Genomic DNA, 15,241 nt, shown 5'->3' with positions numbered 1-15,241 from the left:
AACAAGGAAATATAGGACAGGATAGGGAAGGTGTGGGTGGGCGGGGCCAGCTAATCGTCGGAACTACTGGTTTGCTCGAACCGGTCCGAACCGGCAGCAGCCCACCACTGTGTATGTTGTAAACCCAGTGGGGTCATGTGTTGTACTCGTTGCATCTGTCTGAACAGAAATCACAGTGTGATGGTCCTATTGGAGCCTGGTTTGGAGGAGGAGGAGGAAGCGGAGGAGGAGTTGGAACCAGGACCGTCTAACAGGGATGGCACATCTTCCTTGGCATGTTTGGGGAGGCGAGGGGCTGAGGACGATGCTGTCCCAGACCCCTCAGGCATTGGGGGCGGTGGTCGATTGGATGGAGAGCTGACTTCCTGCACAGACACAGGGGAGGGTCGGCTGTTGACCGGCAGTGGTGCTGATAGGCAGTGGATCCAGAGATGGGCTTCATAATTTAACAACCGGTTCGCCCCAGCACCGAAAATGTGAGTGCGCGCTCCCTGTTTGCTCCCTGCTCCGGTATATATAAGGGGTTGGCCCTGTTAGTCTTATATTTGTTATATGTATTTATTATTAGACGTTGCACTACAGATTTGGACGGGGCATTATCCTGAAATGTAAGAAGATATGATATGTGTGCATGTTTTAGAACAGGGGTCTCCAACCTTGGTCCCTTTAATACAGTGGTTCTCAACCTTTATAGTGCTGCGATCCCTTTAATACAATTCCTCACGATGTGGCGATCCCAACCGTAAAATTATTTTCGTTTTGAATTTATCGCGCCTGAAGCCGTATTGGCTAGCGATCTGAACTGCTTGCGATTGCCTTGAGGATGGAGGCATTAAAGCGGAGACTCCTCCCCTATTAAGTTTATCACGCCTGAAGCCAGATTAGGCTAACGATTGGGAGTGATTGCAGCTGGCTTGAGAGGGAGACATCAGAGCAAAGATTTCTCTCTTTTTTAATTCATCGCACCTGGAGCCGAATTCGGCTAGCGATTTGAAGAGCCTACAGCTGGCTTGTGGAGTCAACCATTGGAGCGCGATTCTTCGACTCGCAAGTACACTTCCCATATTTCCGATGGTCTTAGGCGACCCCTGGCAAATCGTCATTTGACCCCCAACGGGGTCGCGATCCACAGGTTGAAAACCGCTGCTTTAAGACTTGTGGACTTCAACTCCCAGAGTCCCTCAGCCAGCAAAGCTGGCTGAGGAACTCTGGGAGTTGAAGTCCACAAGTCTTAAAGGGACCAAGGTTGGAGACCCCTGTTTTAGAATGTCTGTATTTAAAACATTTGTGGGATGTCTCTTTTTTAACTTTTTTTTAAAAAAATATTTTCAGCAGCTAGCGGCATATTTAAGTGCAAACAGCCAAGAAGCACACGAGGCTCACTTGGGGTAATGTGAGTCATTGGTAGAATGTAAGGGAAGCAGGGAAAGGATTCTTCTGAAGCTCCCCAGGGTAAAATCTGTCACCCCAGGAACTGAGGTTGTAGGTTCAGTGTCATCCTTGGCCATCCCAGCAAAGCCTGAATTATTCCTAGATGTCTGGTTTCCATTCCTATTTCATTTTCCTTGCAAGGCAAATTTTATTTCCCAAAGTTGAGGAACACGGACACCTGAACCCTCTACCTCTTGGGCATTCCTGTTTAGTTGGATCAACTGAGAATAAATTCATCTGGGGTCTCTGTGCCATCCACAGAAGCAGGAGAAGAAACTCGAGTCCTATCTATCTAAATATAGCCAGAACCAGCAAGCAAAGGAAGAGATTGAGCAAGAGACAAATCCCGGCTCGAAAAAAAAATGTTTGAAGATTTCTCAACCTGGAGTCAGTTTTGGGTTTGATCATCTGGAATTAGGTTGCTCCCACGTGCTAAATCTAGCATTTTGGTTTTTAAATAGGATCTGTGCACTTTTATGACCTTCTGAAACTATGAAGGTTGACACTCAGAATGTGTTGTGGCCCGCCAGCTGCCAGCGGAGCTGGAGGCAGATGATAAGGAGGTTGGGGAAAACTTGGGCCAGTTCTGGAGTCTGGGGAAGGCTCTGATAGATGCTCTGCATCGGAAGCAGAGATAGAGCCAGGGCTGTCTGGCATTTCCCAGCCAGAGAGGGAAAGCTGCCGTTGGAGGCAGAGATGAGTGAGGAGGAAGAACAGCTGGGGCCTGTTCCAGATGCACATATGCGCAGAGCAGCTAGGAGAGGTGAACAACGGAGGATAAGGAGTCAGTCTGGGAAGCAAATCAAACGTGGATGCTGAGAACCCCTCCCTGGCTGGGGAATAAATAGGAGTGGTTGCTGTAGGAGACAACAGTTCATATTTCTGAAGATTTTGCTCATTATGTTTCGTGCATCAGAGACTGCTTGCCAGAACTTAATCTGCAGCCTTTTGGCTGGGAGCTCAGGCCTTGCAATTATCACAAGGAACTGATAAGGTCTGTTACTGCAATTAACTCCTTGAAGGACTATTGCCTGGACTTTTTGGTGGGCGAATGCCATTAATTCACAAGAGGGGTTTTTCGTGACAAGAAGTCTGTTTCTTGCTTCTGCTAAGGCTGAGTCAGAACAGAATGTTGGCATTGTAAATCTATGTGTTACTGAATGGCAATGAGACTCAGACTCAAAATATATTACAATCCAACTTGGAAAGTCTTAACTTTGGTACAAATGCCTCACTTTGGCAAATGAAGATTTCCCCAAACTAACCCAACAGTTTTAACGTAAAGGAGGAACTCTCTGGCTTTGAGCAAAATACTCAGTCCCACTTCTCTGCCCTAAAGGAGAACCTGATCACCAAGTTGAGACTCTCTTGACCCTCTCTGCATTTTTTCATCTCTTAAATTTCCACTGGTTTCCCTCCACAGACACCCCCCCCCCCAAGAAAAATGTAGGTCACAAGTGAGCATTCAACTGAAAAAGAAAAGTTTGTCTGTCCTGGAAGTCCCAAAGGTGCTTTTTTCAGGAGGCAACTGGACTTTCTTGTTGTTGTTATTTTTTGAAGATGTTTCGCTTCCCATCCAAGAAGCTTCTTCAGCTCTGAATTGATGGCTGTTGATGACCCAACATCCACACTGGTGGGATTCAAATAATTTAACAACTGGTTCTCTGCCCTAACGACCATCTGGTTAGGTGTGGCTCGGTGGTCATGTGACTGTGTGGGCGTGGCCAACTCAATATCACTTGATGGACGCTTTGCCTTAGCTATTACAATGTAATAAGGGTTAACCAGAGAGGCAGTTTCTATAAGCAAGGCAATAAAGATTAGGCTGGAAACAACACCAGAATGTATCCATCCTGCCTTCCTTAAAGAATTAGCCCTGTAAAGTGGGGAAAAAAAACAAAATAAGATTTCTTCCAGCAACGGGTTCTCCAAACTGCTTAGAAAATTAACAACCAGTTCTCCCGAATAGGTGCAAAGTGGCTGAATCCTATCACTGAACATCCAGTCAGAGCTGAAGAAGCTTCTTGGATGAGAAGCAAAATGTCTTAGAAGAAAAAAAAAAGAAAGTCCACCCTTGGCACAGAAATAAGGAAGGGATAAAGACACCAACTCCTCCAGCATCGGGAATGGGACAACTCGCTGCAGCCAACTCATCATGGCCGACTCATTGCGGCCAACTCATCATGGCCAACTCATTGCAGCCAACTCATCATGGCCAACTCATTGCAGCCAACTCATCATGGCCAACTCATTGCAGCCAACTCATCATGGCCAACTCATTGCGGCCAACTCATCATGGTCAACTAACTGCAAGATAACTTGCCATGGCTCACTGGCCACAGGACAACTTGTTGCGGGACAACTTAACAATTCTATTTAATTATTTAAAATAAATAAACAATTATTTAAATTTTTGACATTCACGTTTCATTCTGTCCCTCCTTTGGCATCCTTTCTTTCATGATTCTGTTTCACCATTTCTTTGATATTAGTTTAACTTGTCCTGCGACAAGTTGTCCTGCAGTGAGTTGGCCGTGGCAAGTTGGCTGTGCCGAGTAAGCCGTTGTCAGTTGGCCGTCACAAGTTGGCCGTGGCCAATTGGCCATGGCAAATTATCAGAACCATTTTTAAATCTCATTTTACCATCCCAATAAGGCTTGGAGAAGGATTATGCCTATAACCAGACCATATAGATATCTGTCAAGGGAATGTGCCAGAATATGCACTCACCAATAAAAACCAATATGGGTGGCTGCACAAATGAAAGACTAGCAGGAGAACACATATATGGGCTATGTGGACTTGGATGGATGGATGTTGGCTTGTGTGAGGTGTAAGGTCCATCCACTGACATGATAAGGCAATACTAGCTAGATCAGTGATAGTCAACCTGGTCCCTACCGCCCACTAGTGGGCGTTCCAGCTTTCATGGTGGACGGTAGAGGTTTTGTCCGATACTGAAGCACCTTTTTAAAATTTAATTGACTTTTAAAAAAAATTTCATAGCATTATTTAAAAACATTTTCAGTAGGTTTTCATAAAATTCCCCGTGACAATTTAAATTTCTGAAAATATACTATTTGTATCGCCCATGCCTAAGTTTTGTTCACGTTACGTAAGTGAAACTAAATGGCACTATAGTTCAACTGCAAACAGAAGAGCCTCATCCCAGAATAGCTCGCGCATCTCTCCCCACACCACCCAGCTGTAATAGACAAGCAGAGCTGGTAACCGGCGCCCCCCCCAAACCCAATCCACGATGCGCAAGAGGCATGCGCAGATGACAATACATGGCGCACTACTGTGAAATGGTAGAAAATTTTACTACTAACAGAGATATAAAAGTGGGCGGTAGATATTAAAAGGTTTGACTACCCCAATTTAGATGTTGGATGAAAAATGGTTACCAGGACACCCAAGGAGATGCAGTCCACTCTGTTTACCTCTGGGTGAGTTCAGCGCTGCCCTGATGTATTTAGCAGTCGGGTAGAAGTAAATGCTGAGATCAAACTTTGGATCGTCATCTGCTTCCACCCCGTAGTAATCAACCAGCAGGTCTCGGTAGAACTTGGCTCCCGTATCAATGTGGAATCTTCCCGCGGCAGCATTCACAATGTGTGTGATGCCCATCTGGCGCAGCTGCTCTATGTTCCGGGCTATGTACCTGCAACAAGGATGCCTGGGTTAATTTTATGATTCTACATTTCTCCTCACCTTGCCGAGGAGTTACGTGTTCATGAATACACTAAAAGGGGCCAATTGACTTAATTAACTAAGGAGGCTCAGATTTAATCCCAAAGGGACTCCGTAAAGGAACATATCAGGGGTGAAATCTAGCAGGTTCTAACCAGTTCTGGAGAACCGGTAGCGGAAATTTTGAGCAGTTCGGAGAACCAGCAAATACCACTTCTAGCTGGCCCCAGAAAAGGGTGGGAATGGAGATTTTGCAATATCCTTCCCCTGGAGTGGGATGGAAATGGAGATTTTGCAGTATCCTTCCCCTGCCACGCCCACCAAGCCATGCCCACAGAACCGGTAGTAAAAAAAATTGGATTTCACCACTGGAACGTATATGTATATATTTGGGGTCCTTGGTGCTCCCTGGTTGCTTGGTTGATTTCTTGCAGATGTTTCATTACCCAACTTGGTAAAATCCTACCCACCCAGCATTGATGATGATACCTAGCTGGGTAATGAAATGTCTGCAATAAAATGATGAAGCTCAGAGGGCACCAAGGATGCCACTGTCCAATCCTGAGCCACGGATATTCTCTTCTAGTGGAACATGTAATGTATCTTTAAACGTTTTGGCGGGAAACAAGCACGTTGCTGATTGGTTGAAGCCGCTGGCTAAACTGTATACAAGGAGAGGTTTTTCCCCAGCCCGGTTGCTGGGTTCACCATATAGTAAAGAGATGTTGTCACTATCCTGGTCTCCTGCCTCGTTATTGCCCGAATATAACACTGGCGACGAAGGTGGGATATCGAGGCTAAGAGCACCAGGAACGAGCTGAACGCACGAAAGAACCGAACCCAGCAAACGCAGGGCAGAAACGCAGCGATGGCCAGCTACACTCCACCCGCGCCGTTTGACCCATCCAGGGAGAAATGGGGAACGTACATGACCCGTTTCGAGAGCTTCCTCGAGGCAAACGAATTGCAAGGAGTTCCAGACAACCGCAAAAGGGCGTATTTCCTGAGCCACTGCGGTCCCGAGGTCATCGACATCGCGGAAGCCCTGGCAGAGCCAACGCCGGTACAATCGGTATCGTGGCAAACTCTGCAAAATCTATTGAAGAACCACTTCGCGCCAACACCGTTCAAATATGTACGGCGTTTTGAATTTGGAGAGCGAGACAGCAAGAGGCGAATCCATCAGCGATTACATGGCCGCCCTGAGGAAAGCCTCCAAGGATTGTGGGTACCGAGACTTGGATGAGGAGCTGTTAGAGCAACTCATCCGTGGGGTCAGAGACATTCGTTTGCGGAGGCGGCTGCTATCAAAAGCAATCTAACGCTGGCAAGCGCTCTGGGCGAAGCCAGAGCTCATGAGATGTCCACCAAGCGCGGAAACCCTACAAAAGCCACTCACGCCAGCGGCGTGCGAAATCAACCCGGTCCACAACGAAGAAATCCAGACCGAATCAGGCGGCGAGGATGAGGAAGGAGTTTGCCACACCGGAGAAGGGGCAAAGAAGACCGGGATGAATGCGGAAGTTGCGGAGGGCAACACCAGCGTCAACAATGCAAGTTCAAGGGCGCTACATGTCGGCGGTGCGAGAAGAAGGGCACCTGGCTCAAGTCTGTCGAGCACCCCAACCTTCCCGAAAATTCAAACCAACCAATCAGGCGCGGATCGGCAAGGCGACCCGTGATTGGTCAAAACAAAAGGCGCGAATTCAAATCGAACGACCGTGATAGTAGGTCGTGCAGCAACCCGCGAGAGAAGAAAATATTCACAAAACCGAAAATCAAGGAGTGCCGTGCCGACTAGAAGTGGACACAGGGTCAGCGATCACAATCATGTCCTGGGACACTTTTGCGAAAATCGCCAAACGCAAACTGCAAACACAGCGGCTAAGAGTTCAAGACTACCAAGGGAATCGCATCCCTGTTCGAGGGACCACCTCCGTCCGCGTCGAGTACGGACCACACAAGAAGACCCTGCCCATCACGATAGTCGAAGGGACCCTGCCAAGTTTGTTGGGACTAGACTGGTTCCGTGCGTTGGGCATGGGAGTGACTGGCATCTACAGAAATGACTTTAACCTAAAGGACACACTCATGGACGAATTCGAAGATGTTTTCAAGGACTGCCTGGGCAAGTACAAGGGGACCCCTATTTCCTTCAATTTAGACCCCCAGGTAGCCCCCATACGGTTAAAAGCAAGGAGGGTCCCTTTTGCCCTTAAACCCAAGATTGACAGGGAGATAGACAAGCTCATCAGTCAGGGGATACTGGTGCCAGTCGATCATGCAAAGTGGGAGACGCCAATCGTCACCCCAGTGAAACCAGATGGGTCAGTTAGAATCTGCGCTGACTACAAGGCAACGTTAAACAAAGCCTTGCAAAAAAGCGCTTACCCGGTCCCCGTGGTGCAACATTTGCTGCACTCGCTGGGGCAAGGGCACGTTTTTGCCAAATTAGATTTGGCTCAGGCCTATCAACAACTGCCTGTAGACGCCAACACAGCCGAAGCCCAAACAATTGTGACTCACAGAGGTGCTTTCAAGTGTACCCGGTTACAGTTTGGGGTGAGTGTGGCACCTGGTCTATTTCAAAATTTAATGGAGCGACTTCTGCAAGGGCTCCCGGGGGTAGTCCCCTATTTTGATGATGTATTGGTATCAGCCGAAAATTTAGAAGAATTGGGGGAGCGTTTGAGAAAAGTTTTGGGCATTTTCCGGTCAGCCGGTCTAAAGGTTAAAGTGAACAAATGCCAAATAGGGGTAGAATCCGTAGAGTTCTTGGGCTACAGAATAGACAAGGAAGGAATCCACCCCACTGAGAGCAAGGTCAAGGCAATAAGAAAGGCTCCAGCGCCCAAAAACAAAACAGAGCTACAGGCATTCCTGGGTCTAGTGAACTTTTACGCGGTCTTTTTGAAAAATAAGGCAACCGTTGCCGAGCCGCTACATAAGTTACTGGGAAAGAATACTGTTTGGTCTTGGGGAAAGACGGAAGCGAGGGCTTTCGAAGCAGTAAAAAACCTACTCTCGAGCGATAGCTTACTGATCCAGTATCATAGCACAATGCCATTGGTATTAGTTTGCGATGCATCCCCTTACGGGGTGGGTGCTGTGCTCAGCCACAGGCTTCCAAATGGCACAGAAGCCCCAATAGCCTTCTACTCCAGAACAATGTCCTCGACAGAGAGGAACTATAGTCAGCTGGATAAGGAAGCCCTAGCTATAGTATCAGGGGTAAAAAAGTTTCACGAATACGTTTTTGGTAGAGACTTTGAAATTGTTACAGACCACAGACCACTGTTAGGGTTACTGGCTGGAGACCGCCCAACGCCTGTGGCGCTTTCGCCCCGATTGACCCGATGGACTATCTTTTTAGCCGCCTACTCCTATAAACTGCGGCATCGGCCAGGGAAAGAGTTGGGGCATGCGGACGCGTTAAGCAGATGCCCACTGCCAGGGGCGATCGAGGATCCCACTCCGGGGACACCCATACTGTTAATCGACTCTCTGGACTCTGGCCCAGTCACGTCTAAGGAGGTGGCTCGGGCGTCATACCGGGACATTATTTTGAGAACTGTACTTGGTTGGGTACAAAGAGGAGAGGTTTTTCCCCAGCCCGGTTGCTGGGTTCACCATATAGTAAAGAGCTGTTGTCACTATCCTGGTCTCCTGCCTCGTTATTGCCCGAATATAACAGAACACACATTCACCACACACATAGATGGTAGCATGTAAAAGCTGAGCCTTTGATTGTATGATTGCAGTTCACCTTTTTACTTTTTAAAATCCCTTACTTTCTAAGTAGTGTGATTAAAACCTGCCAAGTCTGTTTTACAAGAGAAAATGATAAAATAAAAGGATTCTATATGAAAATAAAACACTTTTTAAAACACAAAAGCATGTATTCCAAGTATTGTGTAGGAATGTATCTAACAAAACCAACCTTCCTTCCTTCCTTCCTTCCTTCCTTCCTTCCTTCCTTCCTTCCTCCCTTCCTCCCTTCCTTCCTCTCTGTTTCTCCTTCCTTCCTTCCTTCCTTCCTTCCTTCCTTCCTTCCTTCCTTCCTTCCTTCCTTCCTTCCTTCCTCTCTGTTTCTCCTTCCTTCCTTCCTTCCTTCCTTCCTTCCTTCCTTCCTTCCTTCCTTCCTTCCTTCCTTCCTTCCTTCCTCTCTGTTTCTCCTTCCTTCCTTCCTTCCCTCCCTCCTTCCCTCCCTCCCTCCTTCCCTCCTTCCCTCCCTCCCTCCTCTTTCTCTTCTCCTCTCCTCTCCTCTTTCACTATTTGGAGAAGAGAAGCAGGATTCAGGAATAGTGTGATGAAATCAGATTTTATCTAATTTCATTGTTCCATTTTCAAGAGCTAAATAGGTTGTGCTTTAGGCACCAGGCTTTTAAACAACCACTCAGCATGGTGCCGGAAAGTCTCGGGTGTTTGTATTGCTTTATTTATTGATCCATTTGCTTAACTGCTATAATCTGGTTTTCAGCTGAATGGAGTACAATAAAATCACAATAAGATTATGGGCACAATGCATAAAAGCAGTAATCAAGACCTGCCTAAAAGCAGTCGAAGGATTCCTTCCCTCTTATCCATCTGAGCTGCAATGATCTAGATGGGGCCAGGAAAGAGTTAAGCATTTTCTGCATCTCTTTTGCTGCTAATTAATGATTCTTTGAAGGTTTGCAGTCCTATTGAATTTATGGGAAGGGAGCCCAAAGAAAAGCCGAGGAGAAACAAAAGTTAGTAAAAACAAGTCAAAAGTTTTAGAGAATTTTCTTATTGTGCAGAGGGGGGTGCTTGTGCAGGAGGGGTTGGACTAGATGATCTCTGAGGTCCCTTCTATCTTTTATTAACAGAATAACAGAATTAGAAGGGATCTTGGAGGTCTTCTAGTCCAACCCCCCTGTGCAGGCAGGAAACCCCATACCATTTCAGACAAATGGTTGTCCAATCTTTTTAAAGAAGTATACAGGTAGCAATAGCATAGCACTTAGACTTAGATACCACCACTCTAAGTGGTTTACAGAGTCAGCACATTGCCCCCAACAATCTGGGTCTTCATTTTACTGACCTCGGAAAGATGGAAGGCTGAGTCAACCTTGAGCCTGGTGAGATTTGAACTGCCAAATTGCAGGCAGCCGGCAGTCAGCAGAAGTAGCCTGCAATACTGCATTCTAACAACTGCACCACCATGGCTCGAGGTAGCTCCTTTTTTAAAAAAATTTGCATTTATATCCCGCCCTTCTCCGAAGACTCAGGGTGGCTTACACTATGTCAAGCAATAGTCTTCATCCATTTGTATATTATATACAAAGTCAACTTATTGCCCCCAACAATCTGGGTCCTCATTTTACCTACCTTATAAAGGATGGAAGGCTGAGTCAACCTTGGGCCTGGTGGGACTTGAACCTGCAGTAATTGCAGGCAGCTGCTGTTAATAACAGACTGCATTAGTCTGTTGAGCCACCAGAGGCCCTTGACTAATAATCATTCATTTAATGACCATTCAAATTTACAGAGGCATTCAAACATGTCAAACCTAGTTCTTCTCGTAGCATCCACACATTCATGCCATCAAAATTTGGGTGCTTGGCAACCAACATGTATTTATAATGGTTTCAGTATCTCAGGGTTACATGATTGCCATTTGCAACCTTCCCAGCTGGTTTTTGAGAATCAAAGTCAATGGGGGAAGCGGGATTCCCTTAATAACTGTCTGATTCACTTAACAATGGCAGTGGTTCACTTAACAAACTATGGCAAAAAAGCAGTAAAATCAGGTGTGGCTCACTTAAAAATTGCCTCTCTTAGCAATGGAAATTCTGGCCCCAACTCTGGTCCTAAATCGAGGTTTACCTCTACACCAGTGGCAGTAAAATAGGACAAAATGTGGCCACTGAAGAGGGACATGCTTAGTAGACCCAGAATGTCGGGTCAGCTTCAGGGTTATGGATCTATTACTTGGAACCCTGACATTCAGGACACAATGACAAAAGGCAGGTAGCAGATGTTAGATGTGGGGAAGTAGATACTAGGAAAAATGCTTCCCTTAGCACTGTACAGAGGCAGTGACGCACTGTATTTTTGTCACACAACCCAAACTACGGTAACCTAAACTCCTAAAAGCATTAAAGATCAAGCTGCCTTCCTTAATGAGGCAATAATTCTGCTTTCCTGAAAATAAGACCTAACTGGAAAATAAGCCCTAACATGATTTTTCAGGATGCTTGTAAAATAAGCCCTACCCCAAAAACTAGCCCCGGTTAAGATCATCAGCCAGACAGATGCATTTAATATAGTATTTTCCCAAAAATAAGACCTAACCAAATAATAAACCCTAATGTATCATTTGGGGCAAAAATCAATATAAGACCCGGTCTTATTTTCGAGAAAACATGGGCATCACTAAAAATAAACAATTACTAGTGCAATATAATTAGTATCTCTGCTGGCAGCCAAAATTTTGGTGCTAGATGTCAGCCAGTACGAAATTACAGATGACATAAATAAGAAAGAATGTTTTGGGTTGCAGAAACAGCTTTTTCATGCTTATTCAAACCTTATTGTTGGGTGTATGGATGGATCATAGAAATGCAAGAAGTTGAGGAGGATGAAACCTTCTCCCTAGAGCTGGTATCTCCAAACTTGGCAACTTTAAGACTCAGAGACTTCCACTCCCAGAATTCCTCAGGCATGCTGGGTGAGGAATTCTGGGAGTTGGAGTCCACAAGTCTTAAAGTTGCCAAGGTTGGAGATCCCTGCCCTAGAGAATCATTGATGCAGGTTCAATCCGTGGGGCAGGAGACCACGCTGAGAAAAAGTTTTTAGGTGTTGATCTGAAAAAAAGGCTAAGATGATTCTCCATGATTCCAATGACATCCTTGAATATTTCTCTCTTTATTGCCCATATTTTACTCTTTGCTTTGGTAGAAGGAATTCTTAGCTTCTGTTCTGTGGTCCAGGGCATCTCATTTGACCTTCTATGTGAGCTCCAAACTCTGGCACAACCCATTCCTCTTCCTTCTAGGGAACCCTTATTTTCCACGTGTTTCCTAATTTTTATCATCTGTGGTGCTAAATTGGACTAGAAGAAAGAAGCTGCCCTGAAGATGTCAGATGGACCAGATCTTCCTTGCTGTCTTTAAAAACCTCCACCAAATGTACAGATAGCCTCTGTGGTCATTGTTACTTATTTAATGAACAGGGCAAAGGAACACTACTTTTTATATCTTTGTGTTTAGGTCAACAAATACTCTGAGCTAAGGATAATTTCTACAGCAGATATTATTGTAGTCATGAATTTATAATGTAGACTTTAAAAAGAAACGAGATACAAAGCAAGGGTTGTGGGTTTTTTCCAGTTTTTGGGCAAGAATTTATTTGATTTATTTATTTTATTCATTGGAATTTGTCAAACAAAAACGAGAACAAGAATAGGAGAATAAAAATACAGTGACAGGGACAATAGGAATGTTAATGCGCTTATGCACGCCCCTTCTACTAACCACTTAAGTATGATGTAAGGCGGAGGTGGTATTCAACACGTTCTGACCAGTTCTGGCGAACCGATAGTGGAAATTTTCAGAAGTTTGGAGAATGGTAAATACCACCTCTGACTGACTCTGCCCCATCTATGCTCTGTCTCCCGAGTCCCAGCTGATCGGGAAGAAATGGGGATTTTGCAGTAACCTTCCCCTGGAGTGGGGTGGGAATGGAGATTTTGCAGTATCCTTCCCCTGCCCCGCCCACCAAGCCATGCCCACAGAACCTGTAGTAAAAAAATTTGAATCCCACCACTGATGTAAGATCTACGGAAGTCAATTTGTGACTGAAACGGTGAAAATTTGTAGCTGAGACAACTGAATCAGGTAGAGCAAGGGTCTGCAAACTTGGCTCTTTTAAGACTTGTGGACTTCAACTCCCAGAGTTAAAGTCCACAACTCTGGGAGTTAAGGTCCACAAGTCTTAAAAGAGCCAAGTTTGCAGACCCCTGAGGTAGAGTATTCCAGATTATGACAACTCTATTACAGAAATCATATTTTTTACAGTCGAATTTGGGAACTTGTACCTCCTGGTCTCATTCAGTTTAACCCATCCTCCTTACGAAAATAACTGGGACCAAAAACTTGGTAGCTAAAACTATGTTAAGTGTGTTGCACCCAGTTTTATGACTTTTTTTTTTTTTGCAACCATCGTAAATATACATGTCTGCTGGTTGCCAAGGGCCCAAATTTTGAATCGTGTGACTGCGGGGATGCTGCGATGGTCATAAGTATGACATTTTTTTTCAGCACCGTTGTAAGTCTGAATGGCTGTTAAATGAATGGCCATAAGTCAAATATTACCTGTATAACGATTGGCCAATAAGGTCCAATAATAGTTATATGATACAGTACAGGTCGCCTTTGACTTACGACAGTTCATTTAGTGACCGTTCAATGTTATAGAGCAGGGGTCTCCAACCTTGTCAACTTTAAGCCTGGCGGACTTCAACTCCCAGAATCCCCCAGCCAGCTTTGCTGGCTGGGGAATTCTGGGAGTTGAAGTCCACCAGGCTTAAAGTTGACAAGGTTGGAGACCCCTGTTATAGAGGGACTGGAAAAAGTGACTTAGGATCGTTTTTCACAGTTACGACCTTTGAAGCATCCCCATGGTTACGTGATCAAAATTCAGATGCTTGGCGACTGGTCCATACTTATGACCGTTGCTATGTCCCAAGGTCACGTGATCCCCTTTTGTGACCTTCTGACAAGCAAAGTCGATGTGGAAACCAGATTCCTTTAACAAACAGGTTACTAACATAGAAACAGCCGTGATTCACTTAACAACCATGGCAAGGAAGGTCGTAAAATGGGGCAAAACTCACTTAGCAAATGTCTCACTTAACAACAGAAATTTGGGGCTCCGTTGTGCAAGTCAAGGACTACCTGCAATATGGTAGTGAAAAGTAAACCTGGTTTGGTGGATCTAACAAAATGTTTTGAAAAAGAAGATAAAGTTCCTGCCGCAATTTTTCCTGTTGGGAATTATCACAGACTGTACAGTAATTGAGACTAAACTGATTTTAAATCTAATAACAGCGGCCAGATTACTGATAGGACAGTATTGGAAGAAAAAAGAAGTACCTACAATAGAAGAATGGATATTGAAAGTTGCCAATCTGGCTGAGATGGCAAAAAACTCAGCCTTTTTGAAAGACAATACGCAAGAAAGATATTTAAATGAATGGAAAAAATGGATTGACTATATTCAAAACAGATATCAGACTAAGAGTTATCAGACTGCCTTTGAATGATTAGGATGTATTATTTCTGATTGTTTTGGGGAGGTTAGGAATTTTAGGAGTATAATTGAGTTAGGAGGGAAAATTTTTTAGCATATGTTTGTTTTATTTTTAACTATACCTTGTGTTTGTTCCGGGAAGTCGGGGAGGGGAGGGGAGGGGTTTGTGAAGGGTGGGGGAAGGGGAGGGGAGGGGAGGGAAAGGGGAAAGTTTTGTAAAACTTTTTCAATAAAAAAAAAAGGTAAACCTGGTTAAGGAGGATGGGGCTTAATTCAGGGGTGAAATCTACTTACATTCCCTACCGGTTCAGAAGTGCGCGCCATTGTCACATCTGATTTTTGACTCTTTGCGCATGCGCAGAAGGCTTTGCGCATGTGCAGAGGGTTAAAACCAGGAAGTAACAATGTCCGGGTGGGTGGGCGAAGCCTCATGCTGCCGTCGCTACCGGTTCACTGAACCATGCGCCGCTGCCACTACCGACTCACACAAGCCAGATAGAACTGGCAGGATTTCACCACCGCTTGGAATTAAAGTAAGCAGGCTAAGATGGCCGCCTTGCTTTTCTGTCTTCCGTTTTCTTCCTTTCTCTAACAGGAGAACTGCAATACTTTTCAAGATAAGTGTTGTGCCTCGCTCGCCACCCCCCGCCGCAGCCGGGCCCCTCTTATCTCCTGCCGGACGCTGATAGTACAGAAGAATGTCCTGGCATGCCTCCAGCCCCCAGCCCTGGCACCATGCCCGGACAAACCGAACAAACAAACCTCCCTCCGATAGGATGTGTGACTGAAGCCAGCCACGAGCTGGGATTACCAACAGCTGGAGACGAAACGATGCAATGGA

The 15,241-nt window shown here is 45.4% G+C and overlaps 1 protein-coding gene across 2 annotated transcripts in view; it reads right to left on the bottom strand.

The window, feature by feature from the left end:
• The window catches only part of DUSP13B (dual specificity phosphatase 13B), a 39,127-nt gene that overhangs the window by 7,979 nt on the left and 15,907 nt on the right, over positions 1 to 15,241 (bottom strand). For both annotated transcript variants that reach the window (XM_058188463.1, XM_058188462.1), the window contains exon 3: positions 4,875 to 5,095. In XM_058188463.1, coding sequence (XP_058044446.1) covers positions 4,875 to 5,095 — 221 coding nt within the window. The remainder of the gene's footprint in view (positions 1 to 4,874; positions 5,096 to 15,241) is intronic.

Source organism: Ahaetulla prasina, chromosome 6 (assembly GCF_028640845.1).
Source record: "Ahaetulla prasina isolate Xishuangbanna chromosome 6, ASM2864084v1, whole genome shotgun sequence".
Classification (NCBI taxonomy): Eukaryota; Metazoa; Chordata; class Lepidosauria; order Squamata; family Colubridae; genus Ahaetulla; species Ahaetulla prasina.
This window is presented reverse-complemented; position numbering and strand designations above follow the sequence as displayed.